This window comes from Micromys minutus (assembly GCF_963924665.1).
Source record: "Micromys minutus genome assembly, chromosome: 22".
Taxonomy (NCBI): domain Eukaryota; kingdom Metazoa; phylum Chordata; class Mammalia; order Rodentia; family Muridae; genus Micromys; species Micromys minutus.
The window spans coordinates 19,195,526-19,220,833 of record NC_137957.1 but is presented as its reverse complement, the minus strand read 5'-3'; the positions used below and the strand labels follow the sequence as shown (position 1 = coordinate 19,220,833).

The following is a 25,308-nucleotide window of genomic DNA, read 5'->3' as shown; positions in this document are numbered from 1 at the left end:
ACTCTCTAGTCACCTGTTATATATTTCTGTGCAAATTATTTAAAGTGAAATGAGACTATGATTCAAGAAGAATAAAATCACAAAAATAATTAGGACATTATTAAGGAAATAGTTATATATAATGATAAGGCAAAAAATCAGAAATGCATTGAGGGATTGGCTTTGGGCCACGGTTAGTGTTGACTAGTAACAGATCTTCAGGGGCAGAACCACAGTTTTGCTTTTAAACTGGATGCTACATAAAATAACTACAAGATGTCTACTGTTTGCATTTCCTCTCTCTAGTCTAAATGACTTGAACAATGGGTTACAAGAAAAATATGGACGGAATACAAATACCTTTTCTCAGCAGCTCACAGAAGACTGAAAATTTTTGAAAGTCAATCAATGAAACCTGAGACATAGATAAAGTAACATTGTAAAGAAGATGGAGAGTTTTCATGATTTGTGAGTGGGATTTGATTGAATCTTCATTCAATTCTGATGAAAATTGAACACTCTAGGAAGACACACAACAAAATAAAGGGTATCTCTAAAATCTTAGAGGTATCCAGGGCTGGACACAAGTGTTCTTCTTGTGTTATTAGTGATGAAGCCTGGTGAACATAAGCTACAGCTAGTAGCTTATGGTTAGGACACCTATATTTACTCCTTTAATGCCATCCTCTGGTTTGGGAAATGTTGTGAAAGAGAGATAGAAAGAATGTAGAAAACAGAAGATGGGGCGGGGAGCTGTGACATCATCATTTAGACATCACAAGCAGAACTCAGAGCAAAGAAGATCTGCACAAAATCTGTCCAATCCTGATTTCCAACCTGCATTGCAATTGGACTACCAACCTTTGCTTCTGGCTGAGGAGCTCTTCGCTACTGATAGCTACAGGAGAGGGAAGGTTTCTTTTTATAAATGTGGTTGCTGGTAGGTTTTTTGTGGTGCAGTGGATGATGCCATCCCTTAGTACCAATAAATTTTATAACATGCATATGAATAAATAAACAAATGGGGGCATAATTTTAGAAGGAAGATACCAATCGAGGTTCTTCATGCTAGTAGAAAAGGGCAGGAGATGGATGGAAATGATCAAGATACATTTCATCCATGTACAGAAATTTCAAAAAACAAAAAACGTAGATTTTTTTATAAACACTATAGTAAGCAGATTTTCCATTAGTCAACAGAGCAATCACAGTGAAAAAAATTACAATAATTTTAGTATTGGAATCTAAAAACAATTGTAATTCTAACTTTAGAATATTTTTGTGTGTACATGTTTGTGTGTGTTCATGCATGTATATCCATGTAACACACACATCCAGTGCCCCTAATGGCCAGAAAATAGAGTGACAGATAGTTGTGAATCACCACCGACACTCTGGAAGACCAACCAGTGTCCTTCACCTCTGAGCTATCTCTTCAGCTCCACAAAGTTTCTACTATATGAACAAAAAAACTCAGAAACAAAAAATGTAAAATACCATTTCTGAGAGCTCACAATATGAAATAGGATAAACATACAAAATGGCTTTGAGAGGTTGCTGTAAACTATACAGTGAGAAAGCAGGATGAGGACCTGAGAGGACCAAGAGGAAGTCTACTCTGTCAGCGATAGCAGTCTATCAATTTCCTCAGTGGTTTCATCAATACAACACAGGCCTAGCAACCCCAGTGTAAGGTTTATAGGAAGTAGCAGACCTGTTTCTGTGCAGATGCAAAAGCTCATGAACGCATGAAGAACTTGGAAAGAAAGCCAGATGAAGGACTAACATGGTTCTGCTTTGTGGATTAATTATGAGACAAAAGCAGTCAAGACTGCAGGGTGGCAACCAGAGACTAAGTCCCGAAATTAATCCACATGTATGTTGTTCACTGTTTCTCAGCAACTGTGCAATGGCAGCTCCAGGAAGAAAGAACAGACTTTGTTGACTAGGTGTTTCATCTTAATCCACACTCTCTAGTAATGCAGAGAAAATGGATTGCAGTTCACAGAACTCAGGAAACTCAGGAAACTGGGAAAGGTACGAGACATTACAACACCCTGAGTTGCATAAGCAAAATGGGGATGGCAATGTAGAATCTGCAGCTGGCAAAGATGCCTGAGGTCGTCAAAGCCTGGGGCGGTAATACTTTCAATCAACATACCCAGAAACAGCTCATTTCTTCTATGAAATTTTGAGAAGATTTTATCATGATGCACGTACTCTTTACTTGTGCCAGAGTATTTTCATGCTCTACATTTGTTAGTAGTTGTCTAACTGTACCATTTTCAACACATTCAATATGTTGTAAAATTGTACCTCAGATGTCAGAGGAAAAGCCATAGATGTTTGAAACATGACATAGAACTAGCGAACTATTCTCGAGAAACTCTCTCCATGGTAGTCTTGAGACCACAACAGAGGTGGCTGGTTTTTCATAATAGTAATCTACTGTGTCTTTCTAGATGTAGAATGTAGCATGAAAATCAGCTGCTTTTGTGTTTACTACTGCTCCTATTATTAACCCTAATAAATCATCTTGAAACATTCTATTTCTATGGAAAAGGGGTTAGGTGTACCATACGAAGGTATATTGATAATACCATTTGGTCAAAATATTTTCATGAGTTTATTCATGCTAAAGTAAAATTTGTATTTAGAAATAGCCATTTAGTATTAAGAGTGAGAAAAATAACTAGATATATTACTATCACACTAGAATGCCTTAATAAATTATTTTCTAGGTTATATTTAAAATATTACTACCATTAAATAAGTTAAACATGTAGTAAACCAAACCTAGCCAAAACCAATCTCATATAAAACTAATATAAACATAATAAATATATCATGAGCCTATATTTGGTATTATTCCTCAAAATATCTAAAACAGTCTACTTGATCAAATCCAATAACATTTTTAACTAACAAAACATCTTTATACATTATTGACTATATCATTAATGAGTAAATATTTAGAGACTCGTTACCGAGCACAAAATGAAGTATTTACATCAGCTTAATCAGTATACCAAGAACTTCTGGTAAATTATTTTTATCTCTAATATTCAAAAATAACTATCTTTCATAAATTAAATCTTTTAGTAATATTTTAAAATTTAGGACATTACTGAATCAATAACTACAGAGAAATTCCAATAAATTCACATTAAGAATAACATGACTCTTACCCTCATGATGACCAGTAAGTGGCTAGTAAATGGCAAGGCTAACACATACATCGTCACATAGAAACTAAATGAAGGTTTAGAGATTCAAGGATAAATCCCAATCCCCATAGCAGTGTAAAAAATACTCCATTGAATCTAGTCACCAGTTCAATTTTTTCCCACTCACTCAAAAGCCTTTTCATTTTTATTTCCTTTGTCATGTCATCTGGAAAATAAGCTTAGCTCCCCAAAACTCTGTTAACACTTACTTTAAAGATGCAAGTGTTCTTGAACTACCTGGACCCATTTCCATAAGTCAATCAGGCATCTGGGGAGCATTGACTTAAAGAATTTGTCACTAGTCAGGCCAACGTTCTTAATACTGACATTTACACAAAACCATTTGTACAGCAATTTCAAATGACGTTCCCAAACATTTATTCATTAATACTTTTAATATTTCCCTGTAATATTTGGCAAACACTCATTTCCATTTTGCTCATTTATAATGCAATCCTATTCATAAGATGACATGAACCTAATAACTCCTCTCCTACTCACAATCCATTGTCATCCACTAGAAAGAATAGACAAATGTAAGACTTCTAGCGTGAAGTACATCATCTATCCCAACATTGAGAAATCCCATTAGCCTGTGGCTCTTATCTCCCACCTTTTTGTATGCGATCCAATCAAACACTTTGTCGATATCTGTTGCTCGGAGCACTTCCTGTGACACTGGATGGGAACTGGCCAGCCCGTCAAGTAACATCACTTCATGCAAAACATCTGTCAGAAATCTTTGCTTTTCCTGTAATACAGAAGATTGGATAATATTATAGGTGATTCGTGGTTAGGGGAGGATGTGCCAGACATCATGACCAGCATATGTGTCACCTATCTGATGGTGCCCCTCGGTCTTACATCGTGAGACTCAGATCTAAAGGAAACGCAGTAAATAAAACAACCCCTCAGGACAGTATAAAATAAAGACAGTTGATTTAAACATAACATGAAACAAAATCAATAAGCTACTGTAAGCCCTGAGTAATAAGAGCAGCAGGCTATTTTATCAGGGCATAAAGCAAGAATGAAGAGTGCACACACAGAGAAAGAGGGAGATGAAAGTGTTCATGTCTTTCTTACGGTATAGACAGAAATTCCAGTCTCAAATAACATTTTCTGGTCAATCCAATGCAAGAATCCTATCTATGTAAGCTACTATATACTTAGTGTCATTAGAACAGGCTAATCTCACACTCTCCCTGATCCTACATCCCATCACACAAATTATTTTCCACAAAAAGGGGTTGGATGGGGAACCACAATGCATATAGCAAATCTCGTTGCTTTACTCACACCATGGTGCGTGGGATATACATACAAATTTAGATTAAAGGCCATATTGCTGACAGCACACAGTCTTAATCACTATGAATCACTGAAAACAACCAGAGTCATGAACACTCTATTCAATACATTTCTCTAATAAAATCAGACGGGCTATATTAAAAGTGAGCTGTAGAGAAAGGTGCATTTTTGGTTTCAGAAATTCTGCTTTGAAGAAACAGCTTGGATTCTGCTGACAAAAATTCTGCCAGCTATTAGGCCTTCTGGCTACCTGGCTTGGTGAATGGAGGGAGAAAGAGGAAAATAAGTTGCAGAAGATAACAAACCTAAATAACCCCCTAGATAGCTAAGAACTGAGGAGAATCATTACTGAGATTAAAGACTTCAATGCTTTAATTGCTCTACTTAATTCTGAACTCAGTCTGAGAGTCTGTTCATTTTGAGAAATCAGATAAACACTGTATTATTTTGGATTGAGTTGTAATTTCAAACTGAGAGTACACCAATCCCAGGACTTAAAGAAATGGAAACAAAGAAGGAATATGCTATAGGAAGGAAAGTTAACTGAACATGTGTACAATCATCTATTGCTTATCAAGAGCAAATGCATATTGATCAACATGAAACATTAATAAACAGTTCATAACGTGCAAGACATAGAGTAAACAGATTTTAAAAGTGAAATCTAAACTCAATTTCACAAAGGAATATTAATGTTAAAGGAAGTATCAATTATATATGATGTATTACTTCATACTTTTGGGAGGAAGCAAAATTCATCCTTGTCTACTTCACATAATTTCAACTACCATTATTTAACTTAACGTGGGTAAGTCATTGGTAACTGATTTGTTTTCTACCTTCTTCAAAAGTGGTTTTAAATAGTGGAAGAAAAGACTTGTGTGTGAAAATGGGTTGGGAGCTGAGTTCCTGGGAGGGAAGTACATATAAGGCACAGAATACATCATACTGATGAGGGAAACAAAGAAAAAGAAAGAGAAAATTTTAGCCAGAGGCAAACGCAATTTGACAGAACTTTGAACAGCTCACCAGAAAATGGGCACCAATTTTTTTAAACAAACACCTACATCTCTCCAAAGTAAGAAACTCTCCAGCTAAAGCACATATCATTCGCAACAGCCCTACAGTATAAACAGCAAGCCTTACCTAGCATTTGTTAATTTCCTACCATTTATCTGGAGCTATGAATGCTAAAAACTGATATTAAATAAGTCACTTGTGTAATATCAGATAAGATATGAAATAAAATAGTTGGCTATAGTATATTAAATAATTTTATTTTACGGATTAAAGTTTTCAGAGTGATTTTTAGCAAAGTTATACAATAATAAAATTATCTATGGGGACTTCTTCCTTAAGAAGTAGAAATTGATCTGACCTTTAAGTTTTTAAATTTTGTATGTGTGTGCATGTGTGTTGTGTCAGTGACTGTATAGTATACTCAGAGTGAATATGCAATACTTCATTTTTATTTCACCCCATAATTAAGGCTGGTAGAATTTATGACCTACCATTTTTAAAGGTAACACATAAAAGAAGTTGGGCATGTTAAAGTCTTTTAAAAATTCAGTGTTAACAGTATGAATTCCACAGAGGTAATGTAGTCACTACAATTTTTACACATCTTTCTTTCAATATTACAGTGATATGAATAGAATTTTGTTTCCCTCTATTTAAAGATACACAGACAGACAGAGATAGATAGATAGATAGATAGATAGATAGATAGATAGATAGATAGATAGATAGATAGAACAGATATAGATATATTGATATATTAATATGGACTTGAGAACTTAAAAACTCTCAGAAAAATAAAAAATGAGTGTCCACAGAACTTTTCATGAAAACCACACAGCCACTATATTACTTGCATATGTATTTACTTAATTAATATATATTTAATTCCAACTCTATACTTGTGGAATAAATTGATAGCTAAATTCTACTTCATAATCTTTAACTCAAAAATAGAAGTACAATACACACCAACAGTATTTTAATACAGTGGCTGCTATGGAACAGGGGGTGAAATGATTAATTAGTTCAGGAAGGTTTCACTGAGGAAGCAGAATTCAAGAAACTGGGTGAGATGAGAGGGGAAGAAGCTAGAAAGCGGCAAATCCAGGGCAGAGTAAATGTGCAATTAAAAAATCCACACCACTCAAATCCTCAATTATCATGTTGAAGAGTTTGGTCTTAATAAATGGGCAGAAACGGGCACTGTGCCATAATAAATGTGGGGTTGTATCTGTGGTATATAAAATGGCTAATAGAACCAATATGCAGGAAGTAACAATTTCCTAAGAGGAGTGGAAATGATGTCATGGGACAGTCTGTTGCTGAAGGAGACTTAGTTTTAAGGGATATTTTAAACATTATTATGCTTTAAAATAAGTGAAAATAGGATTTAAACAGAAAAGTTGAAGAAGATTGACAGAAAAGTTGGGAAAATAAAGTTTGGAGAATTTGCGAAAATAAATGAGTTTTAAACATGGCAGAGAAAAAAGACTATGGGTGTTCACAAAGAGCCTTCCTGAAAACAAATGCAATGAAAGACCTGGGTCTTAGAGAAATGACTAAATCATCTTCTGGTAATACAGAGTGGCTTTTAAATGACATCAATAGAGCCCCAGAATTCACTTTTAAAGTCAATTTTTATAACATCAGCAGCTCATATAGGCTGGTTTTAACTGTATATGTGAAAGAAGTTAAGTATTCTTCACACATCATCTTGGCGATTACATACCTCGATGCTTTAAAGTGGCTTCTGAGTGTAACTCTAAGAGGTTACATGTGAGGATGGCTGCCCTAGACACAATCGCTGAACTTGGACTGCCAAGGGAGAAGGAAAGCAGACTTTTGTCTATGTCTACATAAAGGATGAGAAATGTTAATGGGGTGCAATATCAGTCAAAAAACAAAAAGAAAAGGCAGAGAGAAGCCTTTGAGTTAGAGATCAGAGAATGCTGCATCAAACCAAAGACAAGGAAGATAAGAGAAAAGGCTGAGACAACTCATGTAGTGGTGAAATATTCATAGACATAAAGTAGAAAACTTCTCAAGAAAACATGAGTTGCATACAGTCAGTCACAAGGACTTAATTATCTCCTAGAAGTATGGATAATAATTACTCTTTTGATATTCCCTTGACAAATGAGTTCCTAGCACTGGAAGGGAATGCCTGCCTTCTGGCCATACAACTTTTGAGATGACACAAACTTTTGAAAACTTAATGTCTTCATTTATTCACATTTACAGTGGTGGAGATTAAATCAGTGAATTAGTGCTACATATATTTGTTAAGCACCTGCTGGGTCCCAGATGGCATGCTTGCTTCTAAGGATAGACAGAGCAATTAATCCTATATTCAACAACCTATATTCTAGTAGTAGAGAGACACAGATCAAAATAGACATTAAGACACAACCCATTTATATGTGAGATGGGAAGTGGGCTCAGGACATCTAATGGCCACATTGAGAAAGCTAGAATTTATTATGCCAGAGGAAGGGGGGTAAATCTTCTAAGCAAGAATTTAAATTGAATTTTTAGAATTATATGCGTATTCTAGAAATAAATGACAATAAAAGACATTTGGGGAAAAAGGAAATTTGATAAACACTCAAGGAAAAATTTTAACAATTCAAGAGCTTCCAGCATAGTCTCTTGAAGAGTCTGATTCAGAGAGGTTTGAATGGTAGAAGGTAAGAGGCAAATCACAAGTGATAACAAAGAGGCACACATGGTCAAGATCATCAAGGTCCCTCGGAAGCTGTAGTTCTATGATATAGAGCCTGCACTTTGCAAAGCCTACAGAGCAGGGAGTTGCTGGATTAGAACAATGTGTGACTAGGAGGAGAAATGGAAAAGTATTACGTAATTGAGATACAAGAGCACACAAGATGGACTTTATCTTTGTGATGACAAAATACTATGCCAGTTATTTCCATAAAAGTTCGCCTCATTCTCTGAGAAGTAAGGTTAGTCCAATAAAATGTATACTTTGATTTGCTGTGTGTGAACTGGCTGTAAACATAAACAAAACAATAAGCATTGATGCACACCTAAAATAAAAATTTCCAAATGAGTTCAGATTTTACACATTTATGGTAATTTCAGATTTATGTAAAGCAGTTACTTTTTCCAATTTTTTACTGATTTTATTGGATATATTTTATTAATATTTTAAATATATTCCCCTTTCCCAGATTCCCTTCCATATCCCCTATGCCATCTCCCCACCCCCTGCTTGTTTGAGGGTGTTCACCCATCATCCCCTCCTGCCTCATCGCCCTGACATTCCCCTTCACTGCAGCATCAAGCCTTGGCAGGACCAAGGGCTTCTTTTCCCACTGATGCCCAACAAGGCCATCCTCTGCTACATGTGCAGCTGGAGCCATGGGTCTCTCCATGTGTACTATTTGGATAGTGGTTTAATCCCTGGGAGCTCTGGTTGGTTGGTATTGTTGTTCCTATGCGGTTGCAAACATATTCAACTCCTTCAATGCTTTCTCTAACTCCTCAATTAAGGATCCCTGTTCTCAGTCAGTTCTATGGTTGGTTGTGAGCATCTGCCTCTGTATTTGTCATGGTCTGGCAGACCCTCTCAGGAGACAGCTATATCAGGCTCCTGTCAGTATGCACTTCTTGGCATCAGCAATACTGTTTGGGTTTGGTGGCTTAAAATGGGCTGGATCCCCAGGTAGTGCAGTCTCTGGATGGCCTTTCCATCAGTCTTTGCTCCAAGACTTTTCTCCATATTTCCTCCTGAAAATATTTTTATTCTTCCTTCTCAGAACTGAAGCATCAGCATTTGGTAATCCTTACTTTTGAGCTTCATGTGATCTGTGAATTGTATCTTGGGTATTCTGAGCTTTTGGGCTAATATCCACTTATAAGTGAGTGCATACCATGGGCATATTTTTGTGATTGGGTTACCTCATGCAGAATGTTATTTTCTAGATCCATTTATTAGATCCATCCTAAGAATTTTATGAACTTATTGTTTTTAATAACTGAGTAGTACTCCATTGTGTAAATGTACCACATTTTCTGTATCCATTCCTCTTTTGAAGGACATATAGGTTCTTTGCAGCTCCTGGATATTATAAATAAGGCTGCTGAAAACAGAGTGGAGCATGTGCCCTTTTGGTATGTTGAAGAATCTTTTGGGTATATGACCAGGAGTGGTATAGCTGGGTCCTCAGGTAGTACATTTTCCATTTTTTAATGTCACAATACTCTCTTTCATAGAGAGAAAGTCAGTTGCCTAAGCTTTGGATTGAACCCAATGAGAATGTCCTTGTAAAGTGGAGAAAACATTAGATTCTGCAAGTCTTTATATTTCCCATCTGCCTCATGGAAGATCCTGTGCTTTGCTCTGGGAAAATAAATTAAAGACATAATTCTATTTCTGTTTTAAATTCCTTCTTCCTTTCCTTCATCTCTTTGGTTCTGTTTTTCTCCAGTTCTTTGAGTTGAGTGTTTTTCTTGTTTCCTCTTTAAAAGCTTCTAATTCTTTATTCTTTTTCTCCAGTTCTTGTTTAAGGATCTCTATCATCATCTTGAGATATGATTTCGTGTCTGAGTCTTCTTTTTCTGGTGTGTTTGGCATTCTGCTGTTTGCTGTGATAGGAGAGCTGGGTTCTGGTGTTGTCAGTTTGTCTTGGCTTGACAGCTGGGGTAAGTTCTTTTACTTTCCTCTTGCCATCTTTTTTGTCAGTGATTGGTTCTCGGCTTTCCCTTTTCTGACCTGTTTCCCTGGATCTCAGCATGTTCTTGGTGGAGGATGTCCTGAGCACCTTTTCTGCACCCAAAGTCTGCCGGCTGGGAACAGACAGACCAATGCCAGGTTCCTGGTACCCTAAACCATGCGGGGGGGGGGGGGCGCACATTCCGCATACTAGGCAGAGATCTCTCTGCTCCCCAGCTATTCGGAATGCCTTCTCACCATGCCTGTGTCCCTGGATCTCCGCTGTTCCTGGTGGTATATAGTCTGAGCAACTCAAGCTCTCTCTTTTTTTTTTTTTTAAAGATATACTCATTTAAGATATCTGAGTACACTATCACTGTCTTTAGATATATCACAAGAGGAAATCACATCCCATTACAAATAGTTGTGAGCCACTATGTGGTTGCTGGGAATTGAACTCTGGACCTTTGGAAGAGCAGTCAGTGCTCTTAATCAGTGAACTATCTCTTCATCTGGACTTGAGTTCTTTTAACATTGAAATAACTTTATATGCTTTAGGTCTTGATTCCATTTTTCACAGGATTTTAACACTACTTTAAGCTTTCTATTTACAATAGTTAGACTTATTCATAAAAATTATATCACCATTTAACTGAGTATCTAATATTTTACCCACAGCGAAATCATACTGACAAACAGAATAAAAACAAGGAGCTAGTGAAAACAAATGTTGTTTTCATATAGTAATGTACTTCAAAATTAACATTTCAAAGGCTGGTGTTTAAAATACACTCACCCAATATGTTAATAATCATTTTATGTGCAGCTTGTTAAAGCAGCTCATTTGTATTAAAGTCAAACTTGTATAAACACACATATATAGCAGACATTGAAGAATAATTTAAAAAGTAATCACCATCAATGCCTACAATGAAACAAGCACTCAGCTAAAACGTTTAGTTCTGCATTTGTTTACATAACCTTCTGTAGAAAGCACTGCATGCACACTAGACTCAAGGAAACTCTGTGATATAATACAATTTTGTGACTTCACCTATAACTTTTGACATAGTTGAATTTATATGTCCAGTACACTTTCTACTATCAGCTGCATTTCCTCAATTGAAAAGCCACGAGTTTCCTTTGAAATCTTCACCAATGAATATGCAAAATGTGAAGTCATATTTCCATAAAAGTATCTTTGAAGATTTTATAAACCTCTCAATATCCCAGATAAATGTTAGCACATGTCTTTATGAGCTATGGTACTCTCAAACATGACTAGCTCGAAGGCAGTGGGTTAAGTTGTAACTCTTCAGAGATCGCATCCTCAAATGCCTGATACCTAATTTTAACATCCAAGCTGAATGTTGTGTTTCATATTATCCAAGGCTTGATGTGGCAAAGGGAAAAAGACAAGATGAATCAAAATGTGATGAACTGTACAGAACGAAACCCTGAACTATTTGCTGATGTGCCCATGATCTATTAAAATGCAACCATATTGTCAGTCATGTCTAGCAGTCACAACATTTGGGGAGTGCAGTTCAGACTGTCTGAGAGTTTAAGGCCAGCCTCAAGAAATAGGCCATGATATTGAAAGTGAGCATAAAGGGCTGCATGGTGGGAGAAAATAGAAAGGAGAATTATGATCTCAAAACTGAAATTTTAAAAGTTATTAGTTTCTGTAGTTAAAATGTTTTTAAAAATACAGATTATATAAATATCTTTTCTGATTCTCCAAACATATATTTACTATCATTCATATTTTAATTAATTATGGTATTCCAGAGTCTAACATAACAGCCCTGGGTCTGCTTCCAATGTAGGTCATGCTAACAATTATTACATGTTGTCTAATATTTTCTGTCCCAACATATGACCTATGATGTAATGTACCCCTTTCTAATCACAAATGTGTAGATTTCTTGACATTTTTCCCAGCTTAACTTTACTCTTTCAAATCTAATCAATTACTAATTTCAGCATCTGAAAATGCTACAGTATTCCATTAATTCTCTGTTGACTTTCACTTTGTAGTTGACTGTTAAGTTAGGGAACAATCTCATTATTGAACACCCCATATACAAAACTCTAAATATTATAAACTATAGTGAAGTAAGAGTGTACCCTGAAGGATCATAGTGCCTAGTCAGGAAATTTTGCTTCATGTCCTTTGTGAGTTGGCATCAGCCCATTCCTACTCTTCTAGACTATCACTGCCTTGGGAATACTTCAGATATTTACAACTCTCTGAAAAGCAATGCTTCGATCTTACTATCATCATAATAACCCTGTCTATCTTTTGGCCATAAAAACATTTTCCTTTATGCTTAATTTTTGACCAACTCAAAATGTATGTAAATAGAATCAAATTTGCCCATCCAATTAAACAACAGATAACTGTCCTAACATCTGTTAAAAAGATTCGCCAATACTTTGTATATATAAATAGGAGGTATATCAAAATGCTTAAATATTTGATTGATAGAATTTAATTAAGAGCATTCAGCATATATTAGTATAACTCATAACTCATTATATATAGTATTCATTTAAAATAAATTATATTGATTGTAAAAATATTACATTTCTGCTTGAATTCTAATGAGAAACAAGTTTGACATTCAAATCTCTGGTAATTCTAAAGATCTAATCAACTCCCAGACATTATTTACCTGATTATCATTTGACTAATTTATTATTTTATTTTAATTTATGAAATAAAAATGATCAAAATCACCTTAAGTTTGTAACAGTTTTCTTGTTGGTTATATTAATGCATTTCAAGTAATAAAAGTTTTTTTCATTGAGTTTCAGTATTTAGGTATATAAACAGTCAATTTTTTGAATAAAGACCTCATAAAAACACTGGAGTGAACAGAGGAAAATTGGTTTCCAATGAAGATAAAAAAGGAAATAACCTTAAAGTCACATCAAACAATACAATGTTGTTAGAGCTCATATACTTAATCAAATCAGATAAATAGTAATCTCATCTGTTAATAGCAAAAGAGTAATAGCATCCTAGACTACTGTGAATTCCATTACACAATATACCCACTGTGTAGTTAGCAAAAGTTCTGTCTTTACAATGCAACAGCTAGTCTAGAAATCCACTAGAAAAGAGCAAAAGCACTGAAATGTAGCATCCTAATGGAATGGATATATACAAATGTTATATAATTTCCTGTTCTTGTTAATATTTTGATATGTGTTTCACAAGTGATCTCACTGGAAAGCCAAATTTGGAATGTAAAAATAAAATCATATGTAAGTACCTGTTAGCAAGAGAGATGTTGGTAAGACAAATGGCCATAAAAATTAGAAGTTTTTGATTCTAATGGATTTCATAGGTTTTTTTTGAACATGGAGAGACAAGATCACATGGCAACAAAGTATCAAAACACTAAAAGATTAGCCTATGAAATGGGCAGAGAAGCATCCCTCTCAATTTTAGAAACTATAAGTATAATTTAAAATAAACTAACATTGCTATGGTAAAAATAATCTGGTTTAGCCTATAAAAAATTATCCTCTGAGACCCAATGTATTTCATTATTTAATCCTCTCTTGAATACATCCCCTTTCTTTTCCTAACAGAGCAACTAGCATAAATATGATCCAGTAAATTGTTTTTATCTGTGAAAGGTAAAGAAGGCAAGCCACGTTAATCCTTGCAATCTTTCATCTTTTTGGTAAGCAAAAGGTGCAATTATAAGAGTTGGCAAGAAAACAAAAGACACTCTCTTGTGTGATGTCAAATTATTTTCAATCATGATAAGTAATATGATCTATCAGTTCTCAAGAGAAATTAGAAATTTATAGAAAATCCTCTTGTGTTGAAGGTAAATCAATGAACTTTGCATATTTTTTTTTTTAGTTTAATTAGTCAATGGCTGGAGTACATCACATCCCAGTTACTTTGAACTGGATCAGTAGGGAGTAGGCATGTGAATGGAAAACTCTTAATGTCAACTTTTTTCTTAGAAAAAAAAGTATTCTAATTAGATTTTAATCAGACAATTGGAAAGCTATTTAGTATTTAAATCACAGTGCATCCCTTTTAACACTACCACACAACAAAGAGAAAACAGAAGAGCAATTGTTTCTTGTTTCCTTGTTCAGAGAAATTTATTTCAAAATATATGCCTCTCTTGGAGGCAAAATTTACAAGTTTAGAGATAACCAAGTTTCAGGTGCATGGCCTGTCTGAAGAGAAACCCGACAACTAAATGAAATCATCATTTTAGCAAACTAAAACTTCTTCATTGAAGAAAAAGTGTAAGACATTTAAAATAAAACTATAATGATCAGTTAATTGTTCTTCTTTTTCTGTAATTTGGCTAAAACTTTGAGACACATGGAGCATGTTTTCTTGTCAGGACATATGCATGAATTTTAAGAGTCTGATAAAGGTTACAGCTCTGTGCTGTGAACTACTGTGCAAACAAAGCCACTGCTGACAGGGATATGCTTGATCAAATAGAAGGGGAAATAATTTATATACATTGAAACCACCATTCAGAATATAAAACATGATGTATATGAATGCAAAATACCATTACATAGCAATTAGAAACTTACATTTACATTAGATTTACTCCATAGAGTTCACCATAGTAGGCCACTGAATTTACGTACTTGTTAAATCATCCTCTCAAATAAATAGAACAAATGAAATGCATGAACAGATAGAAAGGCAAGTGGCCTCAATGCAGCCAACCAATTTATATAAAATTATCAAGTCAGTTTACACTCCAAGCCCTGAAAAAGAGCAACATTGGATTATAAATAAAATCTGCAGAGAAGAACATGAAATGATTAAAGGAATTAATTGGACACAGGTGTTGGTGAAGCACATTCTAGGAAAGAAGACACATGCTTTAGTGTCTTCATGTTTCAGAGATACTTATGATACTAACTGACCAAAATCGGACTGTAATTGGTAGAATTTTCTATCCTCAATCTCTAAAAGAGATAAAAAGGTAAGGAGATGAACTTAACCCAAAGAGGGCTATGTAAATGTATGCATGGTAGAACCCGCAAGACTACCCAGAAGGCTGTCAGAGGATGACTTACAGAATTTTGGGTTGTGTTCCCAGTTAAGCAGAGCCCTGTGCCCATCAGTGATGGAGTTAGTCTGAGACAGACACTCTCAGCCTAGCAGAATGTCTTACTCTACCCCACAGATTACTAAGCATGTGTGTTGTCGGGTGTGTATAGCACTTGCTATATTTGTACACTTCGTTAAAGCCACAAGGGTGACAAGGCAAGCAACATAGTAACTAATATCAACTTATCCACAGTTTTCTTTCACAAAAAAAAAAATAAACCATCTATATATGTTAAATTTTTTGATTACTTATATGTGTTACTTTATTATCTCTGAAATCTTTGTCTAGCAATATCTAGACCTAATGTTAAGTAACAGGAGAAGCCTCAGAAGGGTGACAGATTGAGACAGCCTCCTCTTGCATAGAAATGGGCTCAGTTTTCATTTCTTCTTTAGTTGTCCCCTGAAGCCTCTCAGCTTTAGTTGTGCTCAGGTAAAATGCTGTGAAAAACAAATGCGTTTTTACCTAGAAAATTATGAATATTGCCAGTTTGTGTTATTTTCATGCTATATGAAGATAACATATTTTTTTTTACCAGTAGCAAGGAAAATAACAGATCAAATATGGTATAATCTGTTATGGCCAATATTGTGCATTCCGGAATAACAATACCTAAATGGATATTTTGGCCAATATACTTTTGCAATATAATTTTGTTCTTGTTCATTGAAGCAAGCTGGTCAGTTCTGTTTACAGTTGACTCTTCTTTGAAGGAGTGAGCAGAGTAACCCTCTGCAATACTGCGAGGCATGGGACAGGACAAAATCGAATTACACTCAGCTTCAATTGGGGTTTTGGTCCTAGAGAGTGTCTAACCCTGTTAAATTTTCATTGGTTTTGAAATTCTGCAGGAAATGTTCAAAGGCTTTGGCACCATGCAAATTTGAATAAGTTCTCCAGAAGACATATGTTATTCCCCAGGTATTGCTCATTTACCTTTGATCTCTAGGTCCAGATTATAAAAACCTGAAACAATGTCTATCTAGAAAAAAAATAAAAAGGTAGTTTTTTACAAAAGCATCCATTAAGAACATGTGTAAAATTCACTATATGTAGCTCTATTTTAAAATTTAACATCTATATAAAAATAAATGATGCAGTTCTCTGAAAGACCTCTCAGATACTTCCAGGCATGTGTATGCGGCCTTACTGCCAAACTGAGCTTTCTTATACTCTTCTTTCTACAACTGTCTTAGTGAATGTAAGCTGTAAGCTAAATGATAAATACACACACTCACATACACACACACACACTCACACACACACATGCACACATATGCACACACACAGAACACATATGCACATGCACTCACACACATGCACACAAACACACATATACACAAATATGCACACACATACACACATGCACAAACACATACACACAAGTATGCACATACACATATGCACACAAGCATGCACACACAATCACACACACACACACACACACACACACACACACGGACACACACACACGGACACACACATCAGAAACACTGAAGTTCCTCTAAAGAAAGCTTGAAACACTCAAGCAAAGTCAAAGTTTTTAGATTTTTATTTTTAAAACTATAAATAAATAAACAATGTAATAATTATCAATTAGTTTTAACCTTAAAATGTATCAAAGTCTGATTGGTTGCAGGAGATACACAGTTCAAGCCCTGTATCTCCTACTTCCCACTTCTAGGAGCCTTAGCTAGAAGGGAGTTTCCATTGCACTGGGTTTATGACTCATCCCAGAGATGTCCCCTAATTCCAGTTGTCTCTCCCACTCCTCTCTCCCTTTGTTCTGACCAAACCTGTTCCTTCCTGTTCCTATCACCACCCCTGATCCAGGCCACTTCCCCATCCACCTGCAATATTCCTTTTGTTTCTCCTTCACAGTGAGATTCACAACACCACCCATTCACCCTTCCCTCCATGTTACTCAGCTTCTCATAGACTGTAGCTTGGTTATCCTCTACTTTATGGCTAATATTTACTTAAGTGATTTTATTCTAAAATTAAGTTAATCATTGCTACTTAATAAATAAAATCAACTATAATTCAACTACAACTAAAAAACCTTCAGCCTACAATTTTCCCTGTTTACAAGATAGACTAGAGTAGAGGTGGCTCAGAAATTGTGGAAGTAGCCAGCCAATAACTGGTTCAGCTTGAGATCCATGCCATGAGAAAGAGCCCACCTCTAACACTGCCTGGAGTTTTAGGACTGAAAGATTGGATAGCCCAGAGACCTAGTGTAAAACCAAACGCAACTGGCAAAAGGAGAAAAAATAAACAGGTAATGAAATGAATTCTAATATTTTCCTGCTACACCCATAGATTTGTGCCTAACACAACTGCCATCAGAGAGGTTTCACACAGCCACTGATGGAAACAGACACAGCGAGCCACAGACACACACTAGGGAATACTGTGGTAGAGGGAGAGAAAAGGATTATAGGACCCCAGAAGAAAACCTACAAAATCTACATACCTGGGCTCATAGGGGATCTACCTACATCTACACAGATGGAACTACCTACCAGCAAGCCTGTAGGAGACTAACCCAGTCTCTCTGCACAGATGCTACAGTTGTGCACCTTGATGTTGTGTGGGACTCCTAACAGTAGGAACAGAAGGTGTCTCTGATTCTGCTGCCTACCTTTGGGAACCTTTTCCCCCTACTAGGTTGCCTTATAAAGGTTTAATAGGAGAGGTGTAACTTGATATGCCATTGTTGATTGATATCTATGAAAGCCCTGCCCTTTTCTAAAGAAAAATGGGGAAGACAGGAGGTGGGGAAGGGAAGACGGGTGAAGGGACTAGGAAGAAAGGAGAGAGAAAAAACAGTGTCAGGACAGGATGTATAGTATAAACAGACAGACAGACAACCAACCAAACAAACAAATAAATAAATGTATAAAGGCAATAAAGTTAAACTAGTTAATATACTTCAAACATTAACAGTTGAATGACCTTCTTGACACTTCTAACAAACTGCAAAGAGCTCTACTAACAGAATATGTTCCTGTAATAAAAATCAGGAGACCTAAAATGGTGGATTTAAACATTTCTTATAGTAGTCACAATGAACAGTATTTTTAAATGTTATAAGGTGGTGAATGAAGATGCTATTTTAAACAGTACTCAGTAGAAATTCTTAATTTCTCTGCATCCAATATGGGTTAGGGTCCAAGTGGCAGATTATCTCTCAACACTGACATTGTTCCTATACTGTCTTCATTTGGGCTCCTTTAAGGTGTAGTCTACTTTTGGGTGGATGGGGTGTCAGGACATCAGTGCACAATGTTAATTCAGATATGACACTGCTGTTTGTACCACCACAATGACTCCTCTTTGCAGATAACCCATTAGCCACAAAGGAAAAGATTGCTATCACTAATGCTAAAGTACAAGCAAAACCCTCTCTCCCAGAATAGAGGGGCATGGCTCCCAGTACAGAAGATACTGTTCTAACTTTAAAAGGGTTGTTCTAATGGTTGAAAAACATGCTCATGTATAGAAGAGGGGAGAACATAAAGACATACAAAATGAACCTATTTTGAAGTTTAAAACCCCAAGACACTCAAGTACGCACTCCTTCTCCTCATTTCTAGTTTTTCAATGCAAATATCATTTTAAGTCTTTAAGGATCAAAAAAGACACAGTTCCACTTCTGGAGAAAAAAATTATTTTCCTCCAAAGGAGTCTCAGTGAGCATTTAAAACACACTTAAGGGCAGGCTAACAAAAATAATCTCAAAGAATTTTAAGAAATTTTTTATCTTATAATGCTTTGCCTGGGCATTTTATATTTAATCTTGCTGATCATTCATTATATATTATTTTATTTATTTTAATGGGTTTTCTGTGTGTAAAAATATGTGTGTTGGTGTATGTGTATGTTTCTTGTTTTTTTCATTAGGTTCCTTTTTTTGTTTGTTTTGACTTGTGTGCTTTGCCCTATTCTGGCCTGATTGTTCTTACATTATTATTAATTTTACATGCCTGATTGTTTTCCAATAGGAAACCACAATAAGGTATTGATTTTGGTAGGTGGAAAATGGGGACAGTCTGCAGGGAGCTAGGAGAGGAGAAAACATAATCAAAATACATTACATGAAAGAAAATATTACACAGAACCTTGTGACTTCCTAGACACTCTATTTTCCACATTTAGAGACACTTGAGTCTAAAATATCACCTAATTAAAAACAACTGGATCACCTTCTAATTCCCATTTCTGATGAATTGGACTTAGTTAAATCATATGTGGACTTTGACCACAACTCACAGACAAAAATATGGAGAGAATTAAGTGTGTTCATATGTTTATTTACATGGTATTCAGGATTTACAAAATAAGATTCTAAAACTTATATTCCTGCTAGCCTATCTCTTGTCCCATATTGATACTGGGTGAATATATCTTTATTCTGCTGAATGACAGGCAATAAACAGTATGACAATATACCAACTTTCATTTGAATGCATAGTTAATATCTTTTAAAAAGATATAGCAGCACTTTCTATAGAGCTACCAAGTCACATATGGGCATAAAAAATGAACAGCTCACTGAGAAAGTAAAATACCTCAACAAAACCTGCTTTTCTTCATTTATCCCTCTGACTATCAGAGTTTTCTAAATGGGTTTAAATGACTAAGGGATATATATAGATATGCTTAAATTTAAACAAAATAACTCAGTAAGTTCAATATTTCAGATGGCAAAGGTTTCTTCTCTTTCTTCGTAAATAAAAAACACAATAATTTAAAATGTGGGAATCACTTTATTACATTGATACAAGCCTCATAGCAGTTAGTTTTTCTTTTTGCAGTTCTGACTGTAACCAAAACAATTGGGGACATTTGTTAATGCTGTAGGCAATATACTTCATATCCTCTAAATATTTAGCATAATAAAATTTAGTTGATTAATTTACATTAATTTTCTTCATGTCTAGTGTTCCTTTAAGAACTAGGGAAAATTCACAATCTCTGTTCTTTTAAGCTTTCTGATATGCAAGACTATGTGACAGCATTCTTTAATAAACAACCAGAGACCATAGTTAATAGGCATAGTTGAAGTATATTCTTAAATAGTGCCATGAGGCGAAGCAGTTGCCTACAAACCATTTAAAACAAATCATCATGACAGACTATATACTCGGTGGTATGATTTGACCCACATCAGACTCTAATCTATAAATAAGAGATTCCTCATAGAAAACTTACTATGTCCCTTTGTCAGAATTAAAATTGAGTTACCATGAACTCTTTTTCAAATGAAAGTTATATTGGCTGTTTTTGTGCCAACTTGACACAAGCTGGAGTTGTCACAGAGAAAGGAGCCTCAGATGAGGAAATGCCTTTATTAAATTCATCTGAGCAAGTCAGGGGAAGCAAGTCAGTAAGTAACATCCCTCCATGGCCACTGCATCAGCTCCTGCTTCCTGACCTGCTTGAGTTCCAGTCCTGACTTCCTTTGGTAATGAACAGTGATATGGAAGTGTAAGCTGAATAAACCCTTTCCTCCCCAACTTGCTTCTTGGTCATGATGTTTGTGCAAGAATAAAAACCCTGACTAAGACAAAAGTAATCAAGTGGTACTGAAGAATATTAATTATATGTCAGTAACTCCATTTGTCCCTTCTGAGAAATAAGTTTTTTTGTTCTCTTAAGTACTGGGATCAAGGTCAGGCCTCAGATACAAGGCATACACTCTAACACTAAGTTAAACAGGATTTAATGTAACTGTCCATCAATACCAAACTGGAGTTTAAACAATCCAGTAAGGTTCCCATTAGCCAAGAGTGATAAAATTACATCAAGCACCAAAAGGAAAATTCACCCCAGAAAGTATAACCTTATCCATCAGCTAAAAGAAGGTGCTTAGAGTCAGAGTTATTTTTTTCCCTATCCTTTCTCCTGACCTCACTTCATACTACCCAAAAGGACTCATCTCTATAAAATGGTAAATTCAGGCATGTTCACCAGGGGAAGATAGATATTATTGAATTTTTTTTTAATTCAGGGCAGTAGATGTGATGTAAACACTGATTGCTTTAGTATTCACTACTGGTTCTAAAAATACCTGGCCACTCAATAATCAGAACCTCCAATTCTTCTGAGCAACTGTTAGCTGAACATGGATATCAGCCCAAATCACAATAAGAGCTCCTCAATAATACTATATAATTCTGGGATTCTTTATTGCTGCTCCATACAAGGTGAACATTGTCATAGAAATGTTCCCAGAAAATGAATTCTCTCAGTGTTTGAGGCGTAGTGTCTAAAAACGATCAAAAGCACTGGTTTTTGAGATTAGACAAAAAAAACAAGGTCAACCTTTTGAATGTCTTTACTCCTGACAGGAGTATGGCTTCTGGCTTTTCCATTTTCAGCTCAGCTCCAGTAGAGCTAGAGACACCCACTCACGGAGGAGCACTGCACACACCACAGTAGTGAGCTGCTACTGACACAGCCATCACACTTATTCCTTGCAGTATTTCTTTCCTTCTTTTGCTGATGCCATTATGACAAATAACGCTGGCAAAGCCGTCTGACACTTGACATTCTTTCTTATTTATGTAGCTAACTTATTCTCCAAAATTTTATTTTCACAGAAGATATTAATGTTTTATGGAGGGGCAATCTAAGCATAGACTTCTCTGTTGTGGGTTCTGTGAGTTTTGCATATTGAAGTATTTCATTACATTAAAAACTCAGTTCCTAAAAACAAAAAGGCTACCAAAGATCAGGAAGTATTTGCACTTCCTAAAACTGAAAATAAAGAGGATTTGTTTCTAGCATTGTTGATATTTATTTTTATTCCATATTAATGATAATAGAGCTTTCTTTCTTCTTTTATTTTATTATATACTCTCTGTGCTTACATTTTAGATGTTATACCCTTCCCCCACCATGCTCCAACACCCCCCCAACTTGTCTTCAAGAAGGAACACATGTTCCTAATCACCCTCTCCACCCCATTGCCTTGGCAGTCCTCTACATTGGGAAAACATGCCCTCTTTGAAACAAAGACCTCTCCATGGGAGTTTTGAGGGGTTTATTTGGCTGATAATGTTGTTTTTCCCATGAGCTTGCAAACCTTTTCAGCTCCTTCAGTCCTTTCTTTAGCACCTTCATTGGGGTCCTCATATTCAGTTCCATGGTTATCTGCAAGCATCCTCAATTGTATCTGTATGATTCTGACAGAGCCTTCAAAGAGGCATCCTTATCTGGTTTCTGCCAGTAAGCACTTCTCGGCATCAGAAATAGTGCTTGGGTTTGGTGACTGAATATGGGGTGGGTCCCCAGGTGAGGCAGCCTCTGAATGATCTTTTCTTCAATCCCTGCTCCTGTATTTGACCTTGTATTTTCTCCTCTAAGTGTTTTGTTCTTCCTTCTAATAAGGACTAAGGTATCCCCAATTTGGCTTTCCTTCTATTTGAGCTTCATAAGGTCTGTGAATTGTTTCTTGCATATTCAGAGCTTTCTGGAGCTAGTATCCAATTACCAGTAAATGCATACCATGTACACTCTTTTGTGACTGAGTTACCCCACTCAGGATGATAGTCTCTAGTTCCACCCATTTGCCTAGGAATTTCATGAAATCATTGTTTCTAATAGCTGAGTGGTACTCCATCAATTCTCAGTTTGATAGAGTGAATGTTTTTGAGTCACTGTAATTGTATCATTATTAATTTACAAGTCATAGTTAGGTATTGACTGACAATAAATATAATTTTAAATTTGGGTACCTCAACGTCCCCGTGCTTCTAGTACATGATCTATAAAAGGACAAAGGTCACAAATGTGTCCCTTACACTCTATGCTCATTTTTAAAGCCTCCTAGGAAATCTCTATTACGAGTTAACATTTATAGATTAGCTAATAAAACACGCAAAATATTTCAAGACATAAATCTAAAGGCATGAAACTGAGGCTAGGCGGCCATGCTAAAAACTATCAAAATCTATCTGTTTTCACCCCACGTACAATTCTGCTGATTACTTTTTAATCTAAGATGTACATTTCATAATGATGAATAGAGAGAATTTTATTACAAGCCACTGAATGAGCTTTAAAAAAGCCTTACCTATATGGGCAACATGTCATTTGTAATAAGAACATATTTTAATATTGAGACATAATGAAATTATAAATTGGTAATAATCTTCCATGTAATGAAATTTTTAAAGCTGGTTTAAACTCATCTAAAGTACAAAAGATACCTTTGGAGATGTTCTAATAATCTTAAACATTGAAGTTTTAAGTTTTCACATTTGTTAATGAATGCTTCTAATATAATAGCGGTAGCTTTTATTTAAAGTTCTTTAAAAGCAATTTCTTTATTCATATACCTCTTTATTTTCAGTTTTAAAGACCAACCAAAAGGCTTTCTCGGTGAAAATGTTACAACTGAATTTCATGATAAGCCCATATTCTACTGTTAAGCCCCAACCCCAGAACTAACTGCCATTCTAATTTATTTCAATGTTATGATGAGATGCTTCAGATACTGTAATTTTTCATTGCATCATAAAAGCATAACTAGATACCTTGATGTGATGAATAGTAAAGAATGGGTAGAAGTGTGGATGTGTAATTAATGCCCCTGGACACAGCAATACTATTGTAAATTTTTTCTCTAAGACATAAACTTTTTCCTCATCAGGAGCAATTTGAATTTGTGGTAGAGAAATGTCCTGCTTTTAGATAACTTTGGAGTTAATCATGGTCTCCATGCTCATTTAATCATATATGAAAGAATGACAATTAGATACTCTCACCCACTGTAATGGAAGGAAAGGTCACAGGGGACCATGAACTCAAGGTGACCAGTGATGCATGTATAAGGAAATATGAATGTATAAGGGAAATGCCTTAAACTAGAAGAAAATGCCATTTATGACAACACGAGTGGAACATGACATTATACTAAGTGAAACAAACCAAGTACTGGTCGGTGCTTCATAATTTGTAATGGATATAAAAAATCTAAAATTGTGAAATTTATGAAATTAGAGTTTGTGGTTTGGCAGAAACTGGGGTGGGGGGAGGAAAAAGAGGCATTAAACAAAAGACACATGAAAGACAAATAAGTCGTGGAATTCATGCTACACCACTGTGCCTTCATCTAAACATAGGTTCCACACAAACAATTTTCTAAATGAGTAAGTCTTACTCTTAAGTGCATTCATCTCAAAATAATACAATTACCATAAAAAATCCCTTCTGAAGTGATAGATGTATCTATGGCATAGGTCAAAGTGATCATTTCATGGATGTAAAATAAAATTCAAACTAAGACCATTGTTTACCTCGAATGTGGAGAGATTCCTGTAGTGATAGAGGCAAATATATATGAGTGTATAAGTATATATGTATGTGAATGTCTAGGTATAGATATTTCATAAGTTAAATTTGAGCCTATAAAAGTTAAATGTTGGTATGTTGACATTTTTATTCAATACACTTATTCCAATTAAAATAAGTTTAAATTTTATCTTAATATTGAGCTCTAAAACAATACATATTATAGGTTCTATTTAATAGCAACATGGTCAACTATATATGACTATAAATGCAAGCTTATCTAAAATGGAAAACTGATGTAAGAAGACAGGAAACAACAGTATTCTCTCTTTATTCTGGAAACATTTAAAATATCACAGCTTGAAGCCAAAGAACCTTACTCTGTATTCATAGTTATGAACACTTCTAGAACATATAGATAATAAATACAACGTTATATGCAAATTTACAGAGATCAAATGATACATCATGACATTTTATCTGATCAGTATATTTCATGTCTTGGAAGCAATATTGTCTCCATATTATCCTTTATTTTACAATATTCTATATACCTAAAATATCGCTCAATTATAGTCAACTTCTCTCTTTTAAAGGATAATTCATTTATATTATAAAACTCTGCAATCTAAAATGTTTTCATTTAGATTAGTTGTAAGTCAATGTATAACAATAT

At 35.3% G+C, this 25,308-nt stretch overlaps 1 protein-coding gene across 1 annotated transcript in view; it reads right to left on the bottom strand.

The window, feature by feature from the left end:
• Positions 1-25,308, bottom strand: part of TRHDE (thyrotropin releasing hormone degrading enzyme) — a gene marked incomplete at both ends in the record, with an annotated part of 372,282 nt that overhangs the window by 142,806 nt on the left and 204,168 nt on the right. Inside the window, one exon of the mRNA XM_080935655.1 lies at positions 3,820-3,957. Within this exon, the coding sequence (XP_080791781.1) occupies positions 3,820-3,957 (138 nt within the window). The remainder of the gene's footprint in view (positions 1-3,819; positions 3,958-25,308) is intronic.